The sequence below is a fragment of the Dromaius novaehollandiae genome, chromosome W (genome assembly GCF_036370855.1).
Source record: "Dromaius novaehollandiae isolate bDroNov1 chromosome W, bDroNov1.hap1, whole genome shotgun sequence".
Taxonomy (NCBI): domain Eukaryota; kingdom Metazoa; phylum Chordata; class Aves; order Casuariiformes; family Dromaiidae; genus Dromaius; species Dromaius novaehollandiae.
Window position 1 is genome coordinate 41546677 of NC_088130.1, and position 25020 is coordinate 41571696.

Sequence of the window (25020 nt, forward strand, 5' to 3'; positions counted from 1 at the left end):
ACCAATACTAGGAGAAGCTATGGCAAGCAGTTGCTGTCCCTTTATTAATTTTCTCTTTTCACTTATGAGGGCTGTGTGCTTTTTTGTGTATGATCCAAACTTTGTACCAATAGGTGCAATTCTGTTCCCCATTCTTTTTTCCAGTTAGAGTTAAACTCAAAAGTTAATGTTTTTAGTGTCATATTCAATCTGAGAAACTAGACTAAATCAGAAGAGATAAAAGGTAGTGGATCAGGGAATGATGAGGAACTTAAACAAAGAAGTCAAGGAAACAGGCAGTTTATCAAAGAGAGAAAAGGAAAACAAGTGAGAACAGAAACAATAGGCAAAAGCAGAAAGAGTGAATTTTGCAGGTGCTGTCTTGAAAACCTTGGATTAACAAAAGGACAAAATGCTGTTGTACAGTCAGCCCCAGCTATATGTCATTCTGTGTGATCCGAAATGCCCTACAGCATGTGGGGCTTCATCCTGTAAACATATGCATAACTTTCATGAGTGGTCATACTGAAGTAGTCAAAAAGATTACTTCTGTGAATGGCTATAAACGTACATATTTCGTGTGTTTGTGATCAAGCCACTACTGAAAGACTGCCCCTTCTCTACAGAGAAGGTTTGGGGAGTGATCCTGGGAAGATTTTAAACAGCTGCCAAACTTCACTCTTGTGTGTTTTGCTGACTTCAGAAGGTTTTGGCTTACATTTTTTTCAGAATCACACCTTAAAATTACTTGAGAGTGACTTGCTTTAAAAGAAGAATGAATTGAAGCAACAACAATACAAAATATGCTATACAGATTAATTGCGTGGAAAATGTGATGATTTTGAGTTAATTCTTAATATCATTTCTTTAATGCAGATCAATATTTACATATTTACATTATGTTCACTGAAAAAGTTATTGCATTTTTTAAAGCTGAATAATGCTGAGTGTTAATAATGTGTCACAATTAATTTGTGTCCTCAGGGTCAGTCACTGAACCTCCATAAATTTGGCATTTGATATTTTGTTTATTTTCAGACTTTGGGTATTTCCCAGATTGGGAAATTCTTCAGTCTAAGGAATATCCAAAATCTACAAAATAAACCAAACAATAAAAGCCAAGGTTTGGAGTTTTATTAAACAGAGCTACATTCAGATTAATAAAACAAGTAAATAGAGTAACTCGTAAGTAAGTGCATGGAAAAAGCGCCTTACAAGGAGTTGTTTTATAGCTTGGAATACTCTCCCAGAGGAAGTGATGAAAGCATCATCGCTTTTGAGTCATTTAAAAGCAGAATGGACAAAGCACTCAGGAATACATTATAACATAGTGTAATCGTGTTGCATTAGCGTAGCTGACCTAGTATACCTTTACCGTCCAGAAACTGTATGTAGTTTTAATCATACAGTAGGCTCTGGTTTTGGTTACCTACGTGTCGTCATTCTTTATATTAATGTGCTTCTCCTTTATTCAGGAAGTGTCTAATGGCATTTGGGGGAGGGGAAACTCATTAGCTTCCTTCCTGAGTAATGTAATTTTTATTTCCTGTTGTAACAGAGGCCTCAGCCAAAACCAACAATGTATAAAGGGGGATGGGGAGGGGGCAGGGTTGCCTGTGCAAAACATTTGCTTGTCTGAAGTGAGATATTGGTTACAAGAAAATTTGGAGACAAACAAGCAGTTTAAAAAATCTTTTGTAATGCAATACTTACGGGGAATTTTGAACTCTATGTCCTGCATTGCAATTTTACTTTATTATTCTTTAATTTTGAGGACTGAGGTAATCTCTGTATATTATACGGATTGTTTGCCTTTACCAGCCTTTCCAGCAATCCTAGAATACTTTACCATATTCCATTCTCCTTGGCTGACCACAGAAGCCAGCAGTCAACCAAGATAAACCTCCTTCCGATCTTCAGGTACAATTCTTTAGCTTTTGGGCAGATAAAGGGAGCACTGCTGTCTGTTTTTATGCATAGATTTGAGCAGCATCCATTGGAACCAGTGGAGAATTCTGCAACGGCTAGAGAAAGGTACCCCGAGTTTAGGACGTCGAATATGTTCAGTGTCCTCCTACTGGCATACACCTTTTTCCTAGCATGCTGACTGAGTCACAGGTTAAATCTGAAAATGTGAAACAGCCCACCCTTGTGTCTGGTAATTTTGTATTGGCAGTGTATCCTGGCAGAATCACCTTCTATTTTTTACTTTAAAAACTTTCTTTTTCTGCAAATAACCCATATACTTAGTATTAAGTTGCTTAACAAATATTACAGCAAATGGGCACCGGTATTGTTAAGAAGATGAAAAGTTTTTTAAAAATGGTTATACTGAATGAAGTAATAAAACATGGACTTTTTTATGGTGCTTTATCAAGTGCATATATATCATTGTCATGCTAAAATTGCACACTGTTCCATGCAAAAAGGCGTATTTAAGAAAATAATTGGAAGACTATATAAGTTCATTACTGTGGCTTATAAAAATTGTGACAATGTTACCTCGAACAGTCTGAGAAGTTAAACATTTTGTCCAAGCTTCATATCCCTATTTAAACCCAGGTTTTCCTCAGCTTTTACACAATTGCTACTATATTTTGAGCTGCTTTTTACTCAGGAAATTTCAGGTTGGTTCATTCAGTCTAGCCATGAATATGCATTCACTGCTTTGAAATACTGGTGCTAAAGGAATACAGTGTCAATCTTGCTACATTGCATGAATTTGGCACTAATATATTATATGCCACAAACACTTACAAGAGCCCCTATTTATTGATGTATGAAGCTATCCAAATATTAAAGTACAAATGTTTCTCCACTTAGTGTGCTGTCTGTACTGGACTAACACCTAGCTAAGTCCACTAAGAGAAACAAAATAAACTTCTGTTTGTCTTTGTGCTATATACAAACCCTGCACCTTTTCTCTTGAATTTCAAGGCTGGCACGCTAGCTATTTTCATTAGGCTGCAGCTAAAATACACCTGAGTAGGAATTATATATTTATAACAGATTAAACTTCATTATTTAGTATGTCTTGAAACTGCTTATTACAAAGATATTAAGAATTTCCTAAATTGTTTGTTTGTCCAGCACATCTGTTCTGACAGTTTTTGTTGTTTCCATTAATAGTTGTGATATTGTGCTCATTCACACCTCAGTACTGGTATGAAAGGGCTAATAGCACAGTAGAAGTAAAAAAAAGCTTGTAATAAAATGGTATTTGTTGCTTACAAACTGTAAAGTATTTCCTCCATTCTGTACTGTGTAGTCAGCTTTGAGAATGAAAACTTTTTTGTTGTCATTGTCGTGGTTGTTTTTTTTAAAAGAAGTAGTAAACTGAGTGGTTAGAAAATAAGGATAACTATCTTTTCCTGCATATCATCTTGATTAACCAAATATTAATGAGAACAGTAAACACAGAAATGTATGATATAGCCTATAGGCACCAGGAATTGAGACCCTGTTTTAGATAACAGACTCTGAAGAGTGGTTAGACTCTGTATGCACAGCTGTTTACAATTTGAGTTTCTCACAGATTTCATGAAATGAACATACATTGGTGCATTGCATCACTAGGGAAGATTATTCACAAGGAAAATTAAACGCAGCAGCTCTTTGTTTTACATGAACTAAGGGGAATGAAGAACATGTATGCAGGTTAGCAGGGTTTTTTCTGTAGCAATGAAATAATTTGCAAAAGGAACTGACATAAGAGTCCCAGAAATCTAGGTCTTTTCCTTTCATCAACTGTTACTATGTAAAGATCAGGCTACTAGGGTAAATTAAACAGCTAAATGATGTACTACATCTAGGGAACTTCATTATCTGCTGTTACCTGACACTGCAGTTTTGTCAACTTCTCCTTTGTACTAAACATGATATCCCTCCCTTGGGAACTTTGTAGTGTCTGTGGAGACCCTTTACCCACAGAAAGTTGGTAATTTTTGAGAAAACAGCTGAACTCCCTAGAGAACAAAAAGCCTAGAGTTGTTTCTAGAGATTTGCAAACTTAGAAATGGAAGCAAAGAAGAAGAAATGATAGGATAGATTAGCTTTAAAGTTCTGTATCTTGGCTGTCGCTCAGAGGAAATCCCAATAAATGTTGCATTTCCCTCATTGCTTTAACAAAATATCACTTGGATGTAAACCTGATATCTGGCAGCTCAGCTGCTGTCTTTTACAAGTGGATCTTATTTTGTCAAACTTCCCCAGTTTAAGATTTAAAGAAGAAGAATGTCAGCTCTCCAGTACGGTATTGATGTGAATCTTATCAGTAGATAGTGAGAGCTGTATAATTTCCCATCAAAAGTCTGTATCACCACTGCCAGCTTCCACAACATAATACAGGCTATTTACCTGATGGTAGGGGGCACAGCTAGAGAGCTGGGTTGTTTTAGCAATTCATAACGTGTATTATACCCATGTAGCACAGTACTTTGGGGTCAGCCAGCTCTATATAATTAACCAACCTTGCTGGGAAATTTTAGGTTTTCTCTATCAGGATGAACAGAAATGCTATCACAGAATGGGCTGTGGTCAGGAGGACTGAAGGGAAAATGTCTCTGGCTGTGATAGTCTAGGTAGTTTGGGATGAATATAAGACTTCAATTTTTATTTATTTATTTATTTATTTATTTATCTATCTTTGGAGGGGGTCGTGGTGCTTGAGTCTTGCTCTCAGAAGAGATCTGGGTTGGTCATATTGACTCTTTTCTCAGTTGAAAAAATAGGCCAGGTACCTTATGTTCAAATAGGCAGCACATTACAGAGACTGTCTCTGTTACCAGCCTGTACACTGTGTAGTTCTTAGACTGCTGTAGTTTAACCTGAGTTTAAACTAATTTAACAGCTTTATGGGGTGGTAAGTATTAAGGTAGCACACTGGTGACTTTTGTTGCTCTCTTCCACTTTAGATAATTTTCTTCACTGAGCAGAACTAAACTAGATCTGTACCTTGCATCATACAAGCTTCTTAGTGTTAGGTGAGGGGAGGAAACCAGCTTTTTATGTATAGTGAAATATGGATTGTTCTAACTATCTATCACTTGTATTTATTACTAGTCTTTCAGATTAACTTGGACACTGTCCTGAAGTGCAGCTGGCTATGACAGTTAGGTTTGTACTAATTATGCAGTTAGGAGGGCTTGAGAAAAAATGTGCTTGTTTTTGTTTAGGATCATCTTTATGTGGCCTGACTTTGTATTGATATCTGTGTTACTTTATAAAAATACTTCCCCACAGTATATCCATATTCAGTGATGATATATGTGATATGTACATAATCTGCATTTAAAACCAATCTATATGTAATGATACATGTATAAATGTATATCATAGGCAAGGTTAGATAGTACCATTTTTTATGACAGTTATCTTTTATGATAGTTGCCTGACTATTTCCAGTTGCTTATAATACTGCCAGTTTGGCATTCTTCATAACATATTCCTGGCTTTGGCTGATCTTTTTTTCAAAGAGCACAATGAAGGATTGTATGGTGAAGCAGAAGTTTTGGCGATCTTAATTCTGGCAATCTTAAATCAGCTAGGTTTTCTCTCTTTCATAAGATTTGTTTATTGGAGTTCCTGGTATAACATATGTATTTAAGGATAAGAAGATCTATCTCCACATCCTACCAGTTAGACCTGTTTGTGTCTCAGCATGTCGAGAGTAGGTTCACATTGAAGGTCCTAAGAGAGCAGTGGATTTCAGGAGCAGCCAAAAATGTTGCTAGGGAAAAGACTGACTGTAGGGCTGCCTACATATGTACTGTGTATATAATTCAATTCCTTGAAAGGAGTCTTAAAAAGTAAAAGATTTTTGTTTTACTATCAATATTAGCATTTTCCCCTCAGATAGCTCCCCATATTGTGACCCAGGGGTCCACAGAAGGACAGGACAAGAGAGAAAGCCCAGTGGGATAGCTGTTTGCATGAGTGAGCGGTGTGCATGAATCCTCATTCATACAAAGGAGGAGATACCGTGACTCCACTCCGTATGTCTAGAGCTACACACTGGCCGTGTGGAGGAATGGCCATAACTGCCCTGAGCGTCAGAGCGGTGGCAGACCCTGCTCTTTGAGTAAGCTTCCTTCTTCCAGATGGCAGCGGGTACAATGCCACTGTGAGGTCTTCCCTAATTTGGAATAGGATAAGCAATGCATCCTTTAAGTTTGTGTGTTTACCCTCACATTAATGTTTTAGAAGTCTTTAAAATGAAAGCAAGGACTGTGCTTTTTCCTGCATTATACCACACGAATATGTGTGTGGACGTTATTTAATACTAAAATAAGCAAAAATCTGCATTAAGATTAAAGATTTAAAAATATTTTTAAGAGCTTTAGTAGATAGTTAACCCTGAAATACTCAAGTTCTCATTATCACAGGTATGGATTTTCTGTCACCACAGGGTATAAAATAATTGGTGCCCTGAGGGAGAAGTATCCTGAGTAGATAACCACTCGAGTTTTACACCGATTGCAATGTAACCGTGGGACCAAGCTAGTTTACTTGTAGCTAAAATCAAGGATTTTGCTGGTGAGGCTGTCCATCATAAAGGAAGTGTAAGGAGAATGCCAGTCACCAACAGAATTTATTTTCTTGCAGGAGGCGCTTTGCTAAATTCCCGAAGAAATGAGAGTGTTCAGCATTTTTAGTCTTATTAATCTTTGGTAAACCATTTGTGTTTAGCTCTATGGGCATTGTTGTTTTATCTGGCTTTTTTGATGGGGTGGTAGAAGAACTACTAGGATGCAAGGGGACTACTGGGGGGCTGAATCTACTGAGAAGGCAGGTTGTTTCTGACACTACCATCTCTACTAGATGTTTTATGCATTGTGTACACAGTAGGACAGAGCCTTTCAGAGGACAGTAGACAAGAATTGATTTACAATCTTATTTCTCTTTAGTAATTTGAGTTCTAAATGCTATTTATTAGGCTTCATGTAAGAAAGAATTTTTGGTTGCTTTTTTCAAGTATCCTGAATTTAAAAAGTGTCTCTGTGATACATCAGGCCATCATTCGAGGTGGAAAGTATCTTAGATAAGGCACAATATTTCACATACTGAAGTCCTTAGAAGAACATCGAAAAAGCCTTACACAGCCGTGTCCTCTGAGGGCTGAGCCTGCTCCCTCTGCTGTCCTTTGAGTGTGGGGCTGATCTCTCTCCCTCTTGAATTCTGGTATCCCATGAGGTAGCATGCTGGACTCCTGTTATTGTTAGGCTATCCAAGACAATTACTTTATAACAAACAACTGTTATCACAAAAATGTTAGGTCTTCATAGATTTTAATTCCGTTCTAACACTTAGAGATGTTAACTCTGTCCTCAACAAATTACATTTATCCAAAGGTAAATGTTCAGATAATGTGAGAATAATTAGGTATTTTACAGGATAGCTTTTAATTAGTTTTAACTTTATCAGGTGTTTTTTTTTGTAATCAGCAAGGCTTTCCTCGGGCTGAAATATTAAAGCTTAAATATTCTAGCTGCTCTAGAAAACCCAAGTTGCAGATAGATGTCTCAGAAATCTTTCCTAGTGGACTCAATGTCATTATAAACACTGCAGTCCATGCATTGCATGTAACGTTTCAGTTAAACTAGAAATGCTTGAATACATAGAGGATTTTCACAAACGCTAACTTCAGTCTTGGTAAGGCTGGCCTCCCTTCACATCCTCTGTAGTTGATGGAAAAAGATCCACTCCTCCAGAGGATGACTCAGAGCAGCTTTCTCTTTGTGTTGGCTATAGAGGAAGCCTGAGGAGATCAGCCTCGCTGGGCTAGTTAGTCTTGCATGGTAGGGAAGGTATTCATAAAGGCTTTATTCAATATTATATGTAAATTGAGATATTTCAGCATGTATCTTTAATTTTCAGATGCTTGTTATTTTCGTGAAAATGTTGGCTTTGTGCTGACATTTCTGCTTGTGAAATTAACTTCAGGAAGTTTGAGGAACAGCTTCACTCTTAAGAAAAACAGAGAGACCTCTTAAAAAAAAGATCTAGGGGGTTTTGTGTGTGTTTTTTTAATTCCAGTTTCTCAGTGGCTTGAAATTATTATGTACTTGATGTGGAATTAAGGATTTATCCTTGAGCACCCATATACATGAGAAATATCACTGATTTTAGAATTGCAAAATTCACTCTTGAGACTGTGAAGTAAAGGATGTATTGTGTCACATGCCAATAACTCTGTCAAGAATGGAGCTGATTTCAAAAAAAAAGGCTTCTTCAGTGTATTTGATCTGTGAAAATTGGATGTCAATATTAAAATATCTGTGAAGTCACACTTTTAGTACAGAGCAATAATATTTACAGCATGATTTTGAGAAATACAAAGATATATCTGTAGTTTGTATTTTCGTAGGCATTAATAAGAGTATCAGGATATGAGGGTCTAAACAAGAACCCTTTCCTTAAGCAGAAGAGCAGTTTCATGATATAAATTCTGCAGTTCAGCTCTTTCTGAAATAGCATTTGGTCTTCTGTCTGTATACTTTCTTTTCAGCCTAAAATCCAATCTGGGTAGAGAAGGAATTATTGAAGTTTTTTTTCTGAAGGTGTGCAGATAATGCCAAGACTGCTGAATCATTCCCAGGCGACCTGGGAGTAACCCCAAACCTTTCTAATCTCCATTTTATATTCAGAAGTCACTCTTTCAACCTACTTTTTCCACATAATAACTGATAGCATGTTTGTTCTTTTATGTTTCATAACTTGGAGGAAACATAGAGATCTAGAGAAACTTTAATCTTACCATTATTAATGACTGTTTTTAAAATGGGAAAGTGTTTGACTATTGTGTGGAGTGCAGTGGTATGAAAATTGGAATACATAGCATGTCAGTCTTAAAATCTTTGTAAAATAAAGTGTGTTTAATAACTGTATGAGTTAGATGATTTAAAGACACTGTGCCAAATAGCTTAATTAAAAGGGAAAATGAGACTATAAGATAGGTTTCACAAGCATAACTGTACCAAGTGAATTTTCTATAGAGCATCATCAGAGAACAGAATGGAGCATGTTTGGAGCAGGCAGAAAAAACTAGCAATAATCAGCCAGCTTTGTGCAGTGTGTTGTGGCTTAAACACAGTGATATTTCATTAAAGTATTACTCAAAACTCATAGGTGGACTAAGCTAAGTACCTGAAAAAATTAGTTTTAGATATCTGCCTTTGACCTGAGAATGGATGCAAAATGATTGATCACCATTGAAATTATTTGGAATAATGATTTCAGGAGTTAGACATGTTTGAATGTGCATATTAAAAATGCTTAAAAAAAGGACAGCATGTCACTTTTTGCAGTCATGTTATCATGACTGTAAAAGCTGTTGAAAGAAATACTGAGAAAAGACCATAGAAGCAATTTTGTATTTCAGCAATTTTAAATGTAAAATTAATGTTTCTGATCTTACAAGGCAGATGAAAAAATTCAGTGCAATGCACGAAATATGTGTCACATTATATGCGTTAAATAATTTCTTCTATCAGTTCCCTGTTGACAGCATTTTAAGAGAAGCATCTTCAAACTGTATTCAAATTCCTAATGATTGAGAAGGTAGTGGGTTAAAACTGTGGTCTGCAATGTCAGTTATTCAACAAAGATGTGATCTGGAGGTGCAGCTTGGAAAAATATCGCATTGAGTATTTTGTGGTTGTTAAGCCAGCAGACCGAAGCAATCTTGGTCTCCAGGGAATCTGGAGGAGGGGTGTAAGTGTCACTTCTGGAAAGAAGTCATTTCATTGAAATATCACTGCAACTCAGCTCCGAGCTGCAACAACAGTGTGTGTGTCCTCAAGTGCCTTTAACTTGTCAGTAACGTGGTTATTACTGATGAATCTGATAATACTGTTGCATCCTAACAGAAGCGCAACATAGCTCAGTTGGCTAGCATTTAGTACTTTGATTCTATACCTAGATATACATTATTAAGTAATGGAGTGCTTGCAATTAAGCTGAAATAAATGCCCTTACTTCAGTAGCAAATTGTCTGGAAACACTATTTGAAGTATTACTCTTCTTTTTTTTATCTTCATAAGGAAATAAAAAAGCCAAATATTCACCTTTTAAGTATAGTTCTGTTGTTCTGAAATAGAAAATAGGCAATAATTTGATAGACTTTAACACAGGAGTTGTTTTTTCACTTTTCCTCATTTTTATGAAACAGTGAACATTCTGTTGATACCTTTGTGTAGTGGTGATTTTTGATAACTTCCAGTGAATAGTAACAGTTTATTTTTAAGAAAATCTTTTCTTTATAACCATACTTTAGAGCAATCCTTCACTGGGAATATAAATAATCCACGGGAAGATGAGCTAAGAGACAGAGTTGAAATGTTGTCTTTGGACAAGAGTTTGAAATCCTTTCATTCATTCATAGCAAAGGTTTCCTTAGAAAACCTTTCTGTTATACTTAACAGTACATTTCCAAACTAATATATAGTTTTCAGTTCTGTAATTTCACTATCTCAGCTAAGTAGAACAAAAAACCCAGATTGGACACGGGGACACAGTGAAACAGACTGTAAGCCTCCTTCAGATACAGTGAGGCTCTGCTTACTCTGAGGTCGTTTTGGGGTTAGGATTACTACATGTGGAGAGAAGAATTATCTTTTAGGCAGATGGACTTCCAGTGTATACTGTCTTAGTGAACCGCTCTGCTACCTTCAAGTAAACTGAGTCAAACCAATTTTTTTTTCAGGAGAATAAATGTGATTTTTTTCTTCTGATAGTGGATCTATAACTTGGCTATTAATAGAATTACTCTTGTAGTTCATTATATATTGTTTATCACTTCTAATAACGTGTAAGATAGAGTGAACAGAACTACAATTTCAAAATCCAAGTCGAACTGTAAGGCAAGATCTTCAGCTGATTGTAAATAGACCTTGCCTGCTCATTCCAAAGCTTGATGTGGTTCCTGTGTGTATGAGTGAACGTCCAAAGGCTCTGCAGAAGGGATAATAATTTACTGCCAATTTAAAAAGAAAAAATTGTTCAGAATGGTGAGTAGTTCCATGTTCTATCTTAAAGAAAATGGGAAGGTTTATAGTGGTGAATTAATGTACTTTTTAATAGTCATTCTCTGATTTGCAGTAGGTAGAAAATAATGAAGCACTATTACTGTAACTTGCTAATAACTTAGAAATACTTGATAAGTTACAGGTTGAAGTGTTTGCAAAAGGAAATTTGCGGATCTTGTTACAATATTGACTACAGCGTGTCTGGCAGTTTGAATCTGTCAATGGACAGAAATCAAGCACACAGTAAATGAGACTGGAAATAATAATCATTGATCATTTCCAGAGGAAAAGAAAAAAAGATTTAAATTCCCTCATCATGAATTTGAAAAAATAACACTGCAGACTTATCCTATGTCATTCAGAAAAATAAAAGGGCATTTTTGAAAGTTCTCCTAAAGGAGACAACATATTTATGTCAGAAATATTCTGTGTAATGTACTTAACATGTACTTTAATATGTACTTGATATGTACTTTTTGCATCTGTGTCTGTTTAGCTGGTTTTTTTGTTCGTTTGCATAATGCTGGAGAATGCATGAAATTCTGTGAATTAGAACGTATTCTTTAAGACAATCAGTAATAAGTAGGTAATAAGGTAATAAGTAGTTAGATTTTCAGTGCATTATACATATCCATCCTTTCGTAACACAACAATCAGTGTTAGAAAAAGGAGAATATGAGAAAGTAATGACAATAGACACTTGGCTTTTGGATTATATTTTGCTCTTATATTGCTCTTTTGGTGCATCAGAGACTGGCTAAACATGATGGCCCCTACTAGTCTTCTGTTCCTATGTTTATTTACTCTTAATTGTTGTCTCTAGATGTGATGAATTAAGCAATACTGATTTGGAAAGGTACTTGACTTTCATATGAACTTACTTGCACATTCGTCTCAGAGCTATCAAGTGACTAGCAGAGTCCTATTTATACTTGGTATCAATATGAGTTTTAAGCATGGGGTTCAAGGAGTTATCTACCAGAAATCAAGTATTTTCTGCTTTTCCTGTCTACAGTATGCTGCTGTCATCAGTATTTCAAAGGAGTAACAGCAGCAGTTGTCATTTCCCTGTGCTCTTCTTCGCACCACTCCTCATTGGTCTCTGCTTTTATCAAGGTATTTGAGAAAAGCAGGACGAGATCGAGCCACCTGCAATGCTGAGGCTACTGTTTCCTATGCTAACCGGAGTTGCCCCTCGTAGTACTTTGCCCACTATCTGTCTGTAGATACCTATTACCCCTGCTTTTGACTTAAATTGTGAACTTTTCTGTTAAGGATCATTTCTTTGTTCTACATGTCTTTGTTCTTTGCCTACAAAGCAGAGGCCAGTGAGGTCCTAGTCTATCACTGGGTATCCCTGCTTACCAGGATACTTACGAATAACAATAGCGGCACATAAAACAAATGTAGGTTGTGTTGTGAGATGAAGTTACAACACAGTCTTAAAAGGAGTTCATGTTCCTTGTTTGGTTTGTGTGAATTATCTGTGTATGACACATGTACATAATGTCACCTGTACATAAACAAAACTAGGGTGGAATGGTGAAACCTTGCTTCTGTTACTTTAATTGAATCGATTGTATTAATATCCTCCCTATGAGGATTCATTTAGTTTGGTTACTGTGTATTTTGGTAGTATGTGTTTATTGGATACACTTGTATTAATATTTCTATACCATAATTTGAAAAAGACATCTAAATTCATTTAGGTTATAAAGCTCAGTGATTTTAAAAGAATAATTGGTTTATTTATTACAATATCAAAATGATCCTTAACACTAGGTTAAGTGCCAATTGTATCTACATTTGAGTGCCTGAGTTTAAGGAGTGAATTATGTCTTAGTCACATTAATATTTAGATGAAATGTAAAATGATACTGCATATATAATACAGCTGGCTTTCTGGATTTATCTACAGTAGATTTGTTATGAAAATATCACTCTTGATGAAAAGAATCTGAATTTCAGAGAAACTGATTTAAGTGTTATTATTTCTGAAGATCTTGCCAAAATTCTCATGACCTAACATCTCTCTGAAGCAGGATTCAGAAAGGAAAGAAAGCTAAAGTATGTCAGGCATTACTTAACAGCAGTTTGAAGTATGTCAACAGCTTTGTCTGCTTCTCATTCAAAATCGTATGTGAAATTTTGGAAAAATCAAAGAAAAGTTTTCAAATTTATCGTTAAAGTGAATAGAGTCTCAGAAAAGGAATATAAATAGTAGGAGTGCCTACTCCATAGAATATTTTCAGTAGATGCTGCTAAGACTGCAGAGTTCTGAGATCTATAATAAAAACAAAGTTTCCCGGGCTTTCCTTGACCTTGACTTCATAAAATTGGTGTGTACAATTTATTAATACAGATTGCAGCCAGTTTTGCAATTGGATACTTTCAATTAGTTCATTCAGATTGTAGGACCTTCACAAAAGCAGGTTAGGAGATTTTTCTTCCAGAATGCCTTCTAAACCACATTTGTGCTACAAAATGTTACTAGCATGTAAAATTTTACATGCTTCTACTGATACTGGTAATTCACTTTAATATCTTCACCGTGCGCTGCCTTTACTAATGCCATGCGTTCATGGTGCATCATATTCTTGGTGTACCAGGTTGTCTAGCAAAAATACGATTTTACCCTAGTATTAGGGGGATAAGTACTGTCTGACAGAGGCTCTGTCAGCTAGAAAACTGCAGGTGGGACTATCAACAGGCCATTGTTTCCAGAAGTATAAAAAAGAAGCATGGCTCCAGGTGATAGTAAAACATTCTCAGTCACACTTCACTTGTGTATGCTATGTGATATGAGGTAATGTGCAGGATGTTGAATCCAGTATGCAAATAGCTAGAAGAAACATATTTAAAAGAAAAAAAAGGTCTTTTTAGCTGTTGTAGGCCCCTCGTACAGAAATAATCCCTTTTCTTTTGGGAGGAGTGAATAAAGCTAACTCGCTTGACAACACTGGCAATCATCTATGCCTTATCAGGTCCAGATCCATGCTTCCTTCTAGCCAGAGTTGTTGATGCAGCCGCTTCCTCCTCCTGATGCTGTTGCCATGTTCTCAATAAGCCACTGGTCCCCCTTGATCTTTGATGCCAGTTTTAGCATCATTGCATCTTTGACAGTGGTTTGAACTTGCCTGCGTCAGGCACTCTGCTGCTTATGGTTTCAATGCAGTCTGGAGGCACTAGTTTGTCCCTGCCTGGAGTACAGCATGGACTTTCGCTTGCTTGGGCTGCACAGCACAGCTCACCAGTAGTGTGCTCACACTTTGCCACAGAAGCACAGAGGACAAGGCCACTGCCTCTGAATAAGTCAGTAGCAGGGGTTTGCTTGACGCTTGATGCAGCTGAGGAAGAAGTGGGTACCAACCACCTGCAGGAATTCAGCAGGAACTCATCCTGTCCAGCTAAAGGAGCAGAATTAGAACTGATGTAGAGGAGGTTTGTGAAAGAGGCCGGATGATGTGGGAATTGAGTGGGTGAGAATGGCCATAGATCATCTGCCTTGTATGTGAGGTCCAACTTCTCTCACCTATTTCAAATAGACATTTAAAAAATTGAGATTGCCTTTTTGTGGAAAAAATTAGTAACACCTGTTAAACTTCTTTCTTTGGGTAAAAATAAGGAAGTCTTGCTCTAAACAAAATACCTAAAAATAAATGACCAGATTAGTGAAAGAGCCAAAGTAGGATTTTTATGGTTGAACTCAAGTCCTTTCTTTGTAAAATATTTTGATCACACATAATTCTGTCACAAACCGTTTATTATGATAGCTTCAGAAAATGACCTGTGTATTGCAGGTTGCTCTGCAGATTTTAATGTGTGGATCCAATATTTGCAGGTACTAAATTAATGGAATAACTAGCCTATTTGTATTTTTATTTGTTTTGTTTTGTTTTGTTTTGTTTTTGTAATTTCTTTATTGGTAAAAAACAATCCGAACCTTGGTATTAGTAGCTTCTGATCAGAGACTAGTTTTAATTTTTTGATATAATCATCTGTTTTTGCATTGTCTAGGGTTGCTTGGGTAAATTGATAAAAATTCTTGATAGTTTTTCTTCAAGTAGACCATTTTAATTAACAATTGTAAAGAGATGCCTCAGTATTTTAGATACAAAATCAAATAAAGTTTTCCATTTTTAAGGAGGTGAAATCTTGTATGAAGCGATTAAACAATTTAAATTTTCCTATTTCATCTTTTTAAGAAAAGCGGGGGAAGCAAATTGCAAATATTTAAAATGTCAAACTAATGGAAATATGAATGATGAACAACTTGTAATGCATGCAAAAAGAAGCTACGGTTTGCAGTGGGACTGTGAAAGGAGAACTGAATAATTCATCAGAATAGACTAAATAAGAATATTTCAGTGCAGCTGTTGCAGGTTTGCTTATTGATCTACCTAGCATTAGTTTTAAAAACGTTCATCATACAGTGTAGACTAGAAAACATAATCTACCTCAAATGCTGAAGATGCTTTATTTCTCTTCCTGAGACTTCATTGCCCATTGGGGAAAAAATCCCAAACCTACAAACATGAAAACAGAAACAAACCCAGTACATTACATAATGAAAGATAGAAATTGTAGTTTCAGCAGCACCTAAGACTGAATCGCTGTGAAATGCCCACAACTGCAGAGCTCTTACAATTACCAAAGCAGTGCTCCATGATGCTATTTAGCGAGGTGTGGCAAAACTGGCTTACTGTGGTGGCAACTCAGACTTGGTATCATGCTGTCCTCCCTCCCACCCCCGGAAACATAGGTGAGAGGTGGTTCCACACATTTCTGTAAACTAAACAATGTAATCAACCTTTCTCCAGAAACCACTAGGACTGAGATTAATGAAATAAGTCAGTGGATCGCTTGCAGTGTAATCACTTCCATAAGATGCTGCTTTACTTCCCCCTTCATCATCACGAAGAATTCCCTTTGGCCAGCCTCGGTTTTATCCCTGTGCGGTAGGGCTGTTCAGATCTCTGGGCCACCTGCAGAGCAGCTCTTCAAAATGGCTCTTCAACCCTCAAGCTTTCTGAGGAGTCCATAGAAGCTCTCCAGCCCACATCCTGGCTTCGTCAGGCACCTCTCTACGTCTTCTCAGTTAATAAAGTCATACAAAAACCATTCCTCCTAAAACACATTTACTTTAGAGCCACAGCCCCTTCATAGGAATCGATAAAGGCAGCATGTCCAAAAGTCATACATTTCTTGACATCTAGAAATGTGCGAGATGATAGAATTAGGTTCATTCATTATTATGTCTTTAGATCTGGAGACGGAGAATTGTTCTGCATGACTTCTGCTATTGCAGCAGCCATTTTAGCAGGCCATGAGCGTCGTGTGCAATTCCCTCAGGTTCATTGAAGAATGAAGCTGGATTCCTCTGGTATCATTGCTAAGTCAGATTTTAAAAACTGTAATCAAAATGTATTTTAAAAATATTGAGACTTAATTACCAAAATGTTATCTGTAGGCGTCTTTTAAAATAAAGCCTTGTTAGGAAGGTTTAGTGCTAACAGAAATCTTACAAATATAATTACATTCTTCCCCTTCCCTCCCCAGTTTGGAATAATAATAATCTCCTCCTTTCCCCCGTTTTTTCACTGTTAAGTACGTTTAACCATTTTTCTTTTACTCTGTTCTGTTCTATCCCTTTTGAAGTGATCTGTGAAGTGTGGAAAACAAGAGTGAGCTCTGCTGGGGCAGATCCCCTTATCCCTGTAGGAACACTGTATTGCGAGGAGTCACTCCCTCCTTCTCTTACAAATACTGTTTCATAACCTGCAGAGGCTGGCAGAGGCCCCAGTTGAGAAGGACATCTGAGAGCCATTTCCCATTGGGCATTAAGGCACTCTGACATGCATTAATGCCTCATATAATCTAGTTTCAATAATGTGAGCAAGAATGTGGTACTTGGGGTGGGAGGCTTCTGAAAACTGGTCATATATCAAAGGAGATGCTGCTTAGTTCTTTCTTGTGCAATCTCTCCATTTACAGCATTCGATGCATCTGACTTAATACTGTTGAAATGTGTTTGCCCAGCAATTTGTTTTTGTGTCTTCAAATGCTTTTATTCTGTAATGTTAACTGTGTTGGACATGCTATAGTGCTTCACACATGACCACCAGGTAATGCAGATGCAGCTGAGGTGGCCTAGGGACAAGAAGGCATTAGGATGCGAGGAGGGGTGATGTTGTAGTCAGGTTCCTCACTATTAGCGCCTCCTCAGTGGGCTGCGCCCTCTTAGTCCAAGACTGCACTGCAGAGTATTTTAGACATTTTAAGATGCTCAGACTTTTAACATCATTGATTTTCTCCATCAGTGATGTTTCTGTTGTCATTCTTTATCTAGAAAACCTTTATATCTGGAAGCAGGATCCAACATACTTCACTCAAACTCTTTCTGCACCTGTTCATGATTTTACTTGACATTATGATCTGATGCTCAGTTTTACCAAGTCCATTTTTTGCCTAAAAAGCCTCCAGACTTGCTCATCCACTCTCCTTTGGAAATGTGGCTGTTCTGAAAGTAAGTCGTAGAGATACACAGAAGCCATGCAAAAGAGAAGATAACAAAATTATATTGTACTTCAGTAGTTATTTCCGTGCATTCACACCACTTCCTTATTTTCTTGTCTGTCTGGGAGTCCAAGTCAGTGCCACAGATCTGGAAGAAGAACCAGAGATGTACCATCTAGTAGTGTGCTTTTCCATGCAGTCAAGCTGCACGATAATCCAGTCCCGTGAACCTCAGGCAGTGCTCAAGGAATAGCCATTACTAGCAGATAACCATCTTTATGTGCTGCAGCTTTACAGAATAGCTTCATTCATTTATGGTAGTCCCTCACAAAAAGGTATTATGATTCAAATGTGGTTGTTACTTCCAATTCATGTGACTGACTTTTTCTGTCAATTGCAATTATATAGTATTTTAACACCAATCCTAAATACTAGATCTTTGCATAAATAAGAATGTCCTTTATTACACTAATGATATCTGTTTTCTAGTGAATTAAATGCTCAAAATCAGTTCTGAAGACAGTACTTTTTACAATCTTTGTACTTTTGTAGTGCATTCTGGACTTTTGTTTGAAAAGAATGTACAATGTAGATGCTAAATATATTACTCGTAGTTGTTCAAAAAACTGATTCTAAAGCACTGTTTAAGCCATTGAAAAATCTGTGGTAATTAACTGAACATTTCCCTTTTGCTTGGTTTAAAAAGGTCAGTCCGTCTTTGTGCCAGTTTTCAAATCTTTCCAGCATTATTATTTAATTTCCTAGACAGTGTGCCAAACACCTGGGAATATAATTTACAGATCGGCATCTTTTGGATAGCAACTGTGAGAGTATAATGAAGTGATCAGTTAATGAACATAAGTCATTCATATTCTGTAGGGCAGATATTGGCAGATCATTAGTGAACTGCAAGTGTCTCTCTTTGCATTGTGTGTGCATGAATACTTTCACAAATATTGTAAGTCTTTATAGGTCATTGAGCCTTATGCCCTAACAGAAACATATTGCAGGAAGGAAGGCTGCTAGAAATTAAAAGTAATTGAGGTTCCAATACATGGCAACAATAACAGTTTGGCTTCCCTTTTTGTGACGATCTCCTGCTTATAAATTGCCAGAAGCAATATTCTTTACTTGCTTATTTGAACTGAAGTATTTGCAAAGGTAACTAATTTCATCCTCTGATTCACTTCTTAGAAATCCCTTTTTTCTTTTCCTTTCCAAAAATGTAACCTGAATTCTTCTAATTTGTCGTGGTGGTTATTTTGGGCGTTGGTAGAATCATGAACATTACCCGTAGAATCGTGAGCATTCCTTCTTGTACTGCCTGTAACAGAACCTTGTTTTGAAGCTCAATATGATTCTGAAAGAATGTTACAGTCTGCTGAAATAATCTTTAAAGTGCTTGGAAATTGCTGGTAAAATGCAGAAGTTAGTTTCTTTATCCTACATATATGTTGGTGTGCATGCGTGGCGATGCTTGTACTCACATAATAAAAGCAAAAGTGTGCAAGTTACATACTCTTTTGTGTGTATATAGACATACATTCTCAGATACATTTTTTTTATTTAGTCAAGATCTATCTAATCGATACGTATCTGTATATCCATGCAATCTCCAGCATTCTTTCCCTCAATGTATACTTATGATCTTTAACAAATTTTCATTTACCTTTAAATGAAACAATGATATTATGCCATATCCAGAGAACTGCTTTCTGCATTTTGGTCACAGCAGGTTTTTTGGTTTTTTTGGCGGGGGGGTTTGTGCCTACCATGCAATGACAAAGGTTTATTTTCCCTTTGTTCTTTTCAGAGTGCTGCAGCAGCTCCCAGTCCAGTGCTAGGAAACATTCCCCCAGGAGATGGCATGCCAGTAGGTCCTGTACCACCGGGTTTTTTTCAGGTATTCAGAAAAATTATGATTACAGGAATTTTAGGTTAGAAAATCCTCCGTAATACTGTTTAAAAGTCTGTAGAAAAGGTCCTGTTCTAAACTATATGTCACTATATGGTACAATACTTGAGAGTTATTTTTTAACAAAAGTAAATAGATGGAAAGGAAGGGATCTCTCTGACTAACAAGTATTCCATTTGTGAAATAGAACAGCATAACTCATTTCAAAATTTCAGGGATACGAAATGGTGCCAGTTTATAGTCTGAGCTTGAAAATGCTTGAATTTAATTTTATAACAGTTTCTTATGATAAAATATTAGAATTGTATTGGTACTTTAAAGTAACAATTTTGTTGGTCACATTTAGCTCTGTGGTAGAGCCACAAGACAGATTTTTAAGATACTCAAATTTCAATGGGAATTAGACCTAGACAATTAAGAATATCCTACTGAGCATCTGTTTGCATTGAAGATCCCAAATCCAATGTCTAAAAAACAAGCCAAGGATTTAGAGCATGCATTGCCTCTCACAAGGTCATAAATGAAATTAAATACCCAGTTAACACTTTGGACATGAACAATACAGAGTACTAGGATGCAAAAAATTGCAGTTTATAGTGCAAGGCCAAACTAACAATTTTAGTCCAAGACTGGATTGCTGATATGAGTGAGCTTCTATCTCCACTTGATCAAAGCTCAGTTCTTTTTCTCTTCACTGGCAAACTGTTGCTGTGCAGCATTAGATGCGAATCCTCTAGAATTGAAACAGTTCTTTAAGATGGAGCAAAACAGAAATTTCCACTTCACATACTTGATCTCATGATGTGAAAGGAAAAATTCAGATTTCCAGGATTGTAATGGGGGGAGAAGAGCTTGACAGGAAGCTTCTGTTCCCTGAAAACTAAGCGTTGAAATCCAGGTTGATACAGAGTAGCATCTTTTTCCTTCTTCCATGAGAGATGTAGACAAAAGAGAAGCAGATTTCATCTGAAAATGAAGAAATATTTTACTGTCTTACATCTTTACAGCTCTTTGATCTCTTATCAAAATGGTGATTGTGGAAAAATGGCAGGGTATTTTTTTAGCTCTCTAGAAACTTATCAGCAGTCTCTTTTTCATGTATCTGTTCTGAATGTAAGTGACAACAGATTATTTGCATAGCATTCCTTTTCCCACAGTCACAGAGGGAAAGAGTGCTATATGCAGTATTGATACCTACTTAGACAAATCCTGAACCTGGCATGAACGTGCTGTGTCCTTGATTGACTCAGAATCTGAGGCAAGGTTTTAAATACACAAATGAAAGATTATTTGCAAGTGAAGCACAAAATATCATATAGCTGCTAGTCACAATATCTTCAGAAATTGGCATAAGTAATTAATTGTTTTATTTCTGATTTTCCTGTTTTGAAACATTGGCTAGGTAGATTTTTTTTAACATTTTTTCTTAATTTTGGGGATTGTGTAAATATTTCACTTTTTCTTGCTTTGGCTACCCATTCTAGCCATACTGTCAAAAGAATTAGAATTTAAAGTTTACTTTTATTTTCTTAAAGGAAAATAAAGAAGGGAGAGGGCACAGGAAGGAAAGTGTGTGAAGTATAGAGGAGAGAATAAGTATTTTAAAAGTTTTGCAGGAGAAGGGTGTGGAGGTTTTATTTTTAGCTACATAAGCACCAAAAAGCTTCTATGCATTCTAAATGCGAAGAGATGTAAGAAAGACAAGATGATAGAAAGTTAGAGTTAAGTACGGGTAAGCTTAATTTTTCTCATCTGAAACTAAATGTTTGCTCGGAGTACTTTACCTCAGTGATATGCTCTTTCCCAGGACTGTGGGGACAATAGACAGGAAAAATTTCTGTGTTGTTAAAGATTCCTCCATAGGGAAAAGTCTTTCCTTTTCTGTTCCAGTGAAGTTTCCATTCTCTTCCCAAAAAAGCCTCCCAGTACTGGCTTTTATCTCAGAAAAAAAAGAGATCCTTGTTTGTCAGTATCTGAATTTGGTCTTATTTGAAGCCCCATAGACAGCCGGCTCTTTTTCCAAGGCTTGTGATTGAAAATAAACTGAGGAGAATCCATTTTCACTGTAAGACAGTTGGTAACATTCATCAGAGCCATAATCAACTCAACAATATGTCTGATGAATCTTCTACAAGACAGTTTCCAAGAACTGATCTGCACAGGCCAATTAGTTTGGACTCCTCCAGAGATTACCATTCACCTATTCTTAAAACTGCTGAGTCCTTGTCGTCATGTATCTCTGTAACATGCAAGACTCATTTTGTATCCTTTGTAGCTGATAGAGATCTACTTTCCTCAGTCAAAGAGCTTAGTTAACAAAACAAATATTTTTCAAGACATAATTCGTTTTCTCTGTAGTTTTTGTCTGTTTAGGAATATATACAAAGAAATAACATTTTAGTTAGCAAATCCAGCTGTAGGTTTGATGGCAAATGCATTGATGTGATTGGGAGCAATCCCAACAAAAGGGAGCTAAGCCAAAATGAAGGCAGGTTCGTATCAGTGTGCTGAAACTATAACGTGTGTATAAAGCCTATATGTACAGACATCCCATGATAATGTACTGTGGTGTTGAGTAGAGTGTCTTTTAGCAAGAAGCAGCTAACACCTCATTGTAATGCCTTCAGGGTTGAATCTTACCAATGTCAATTTATCTGAGGACAAGAAAATATATTTGCAGACATCAGCCCTGAATGTGAACCCTGAAAACTGAGGGGCATCATCCATTGCCTTAAAAAGTAGGTGAAAAGACAAGCAAGAAAGAGAAGATCATAGGCAAAACTTCCTACTTTTTAATAGATGCTTTCTTTCTAGTACATCCTAACTAGTAAATCAGTGTCTATATACTTTTCTGCACTTGCACAGATCTTGACTGATCACCAGAGTAACCAAATCACAGAAAATACATTCATCTGTGAATGCTGAGGAACTCCAGTCCCTTTTCTATCAGTTACCAGTCTTCTTTCACTGAGGGACAGGAACGTACACTTGGACTTGTCATGGACTTCTAGATTGTGAAAGTGAGCAATTGTGTTTTCTTAAGAGTTAGAAAATTATAGAAAGAATGGTAGAGTGGTATTTCTATCTCTGTGTAGTTCTCACTAAGGCTTTCCATTACAAAAACATTATAACAGCTCAGTATTTTGCAACCTAAAATTTATCAATAGGATCATCCTGGCATTTATAAAGTTGCCTTTCATTGCATTCAAGAAAATGTTTGGATTGGTCCAAGTTGAAAGCTATCAACAACCACTGCCTTCCAGCTCTGCTTGGCTCACTCATAACTGACGGAGTTGCTTCTCATCACCAATTCAGGGAAAGGCAGTAACTTAGATGGGGCCTGTACTGGGAACCAGGAAACATTACACAGGTTCCAGTTTTGCTGGAACTGTTGACCACTGCTGTTAATTCTGTGTCCTTTAAAGGTATTTTCTTTCTTTAAAGGATCTAGTTCACTAGTATGATACACACATGTAGGCAGAATCTGGGAGCAGTATGATTTTTCAGAAAGAATCTGCCAAAAGCTTTACCCTGCTCTTTGTAAAATGAGGTATTTGTGTATATGGAGTAGACCACTGCCACTGACATTAAGCTGCAGTCTCTGGAGTTTTATGCCTGGTTTACAGAGGGGGAGTTTTGAAGCCAATAGTTGAATTTCTATTGTATCTCTGTATTTGTGTTCCTGTACTTTAATTCAGAAGATGGTGTTCAACACTACAATGCTGAAGGTCAAAAATGTAAAGACTTATAACAATAGAATGAAAGGGAGGTCGTAATGTTGTGTATAACTATTATTATTAAGTAGACTTTTTTCAGAAAATGGTTAAAAATGTTTCAAAATTAGACTTGTCAAGTCAAGAAAACAGGTTTATGTGGATTTAGGAAGTGTCTCAATGTCATCTACTGGTGCATATTACAATATAACTTTTAAATTCATAGTTAGGTTTTTTGTGTACACAGGACATCATCTCCTTTCAGTATATAGGACAGGCGATACTCTGGAAATAAAATGGGGTTATACAGTAACTACATCTGCTCCATAGTGTAACTGAGTCCGCTCCTGCTTCGTTTGCTGCAAAACTGAATGTCCTGTCCTCTACAGGAAGAGGGAATAGAATAGTTTTGTGATATAACATTATTAAATCCTGAATAGGAGAACCAAAACAAATTTTAGAGTCGACTTTGTATCAGGCTGATATAGTGAGACATCGGCTCAAATGTAGCTCAGTGGCTGGGATGTCTGGATGATCAGCACGTCTGACAATAACTTGCTTTCTTAGAAAGGGGGCCTCAGAGAAGGATAATGGTTAGCAACTGGAGTGTTGGGCTAGATCTTAGAAACACCTATGTGCAATTCTTTCTGAAGTTACCCACATTTTTCCTTTACCCAAGGTAAGTTATTTCATTTCTGTTTGTTCTTGTTTCTCCACCTATAAAAAGGAAGTTTGTGAAGGAAAATCCTTTTAAAAGATTATGAATTGCCTGGGCAATAGAAATCATAAGCCTGTCTTAGATTCCATAAGGATAAGATGACTTTATACACATCTGAAATTCTCATCTAAAATAATCTTGCTTCCAGTCAGAGTCTCGGAAGTAGATCATCATTTCCCACTTTTCCTCTCTTAACCACACTCGTTATATTGAGGACCTATGCTGTATATGGAGCTGTGAGGAAAGCACTTAGCTACTATGTTAATAAAATAAAATCATTTAGGACATTTTCTGTGCCATTTTCAAACCTAAGAGTTGGTCATTTGTAAATTCCTTGGTATGGCTGCCCATGGAGAGCAGCATGGCCTGGGCTTCCTCCCAGTTGTCGGAGCCTTGTCTCATACCGAAAAATGCAGGAGTGCTAGAGGAGTGAAATAGGGTAGTAGTAATTATTTACCTTTGGGTTTAAACATTAGGGGTTGCTTATAATGTCAGCAGCCAAAGTTTTATACAAGGCTGTAATAAAATCATCTAAGCTGAGGTAAACTCATCCTCTTCCGATCAAAAGGGATTAGGTCATAGAATTCAAAGAGGCTACGATTTTACCAATGAAACTTATTTCCAGCTTTTGGTCTGAGGACGGCGTTTCTCACAAGAGTTAGTTCTGTACAATACAGAGGTAGTATTTGTAAAAGTTCTGTTAGAGCCAGGCACAGGGAGATCTTCAGCGTATAAAGTACTAGCCTCACTCTGTTCTTCCTGGGGCCAATGAGATCTGAAGAAATTCATACTTACCTATCATGATGTGGTAGGAATTAAAAAATAATGACATGACCGTTTAGAAGTATTGTCGTGGCGATTTGGAAGTGCGGGTGCATCTCCACTCCATGATACATGCCAGTGTACCCATTTGAAGTGCAAGAATTGCATTCAGGTGCATACCACTACTCTTCAGGTAGTACAGTGCCAGCTCATTTCCATCTATCTCTATTGATCTTTAAATCAGCTAAAAAATTCAAGATACATTAAATTTGTCTTTTCACAAAATATTTCTATGTCTCTTTGTTTATATTATCAGCCTTACTAAGTAAATAAACAAAGGCCAGAGGAAGGTTTCGGAGCTTGTGCTCAGTGAAGTATTTGGAAGTTTTAAAA

At 36.8% G+C, this 25020-nt stretch overlaps 1 protein-coding gene across 3 annotated transcripts in view; it reads left to right on the plus strand.

The window, feature by feature from the left end:
• LOC112983671 (single-stranded DNA-binding protein 2) overlaps positions 1 to 25020 on the plus strand; it is a 193678-nt gene that overhangs the window by 112946 nt on the left and 55712 nt on the right. For 2 of the 3 annotated variants that reach the window (XM_064499882.1, XM_064499884.1), the window contains exon 5: positions 19333 to 19422. The exons of the other annotated variant lie outside the window; for it this stretch is intronic. In XM_064499882.1, the coding sequence (XP_064355952.1) occupies positions 19333 to 19422 (90 nt within the window). The remainder of the gene's footprint in view (positions 1 to 19332; positions 19423 to 25020) is intronic. 3 annotated transcript variants of the gene reach the window in all.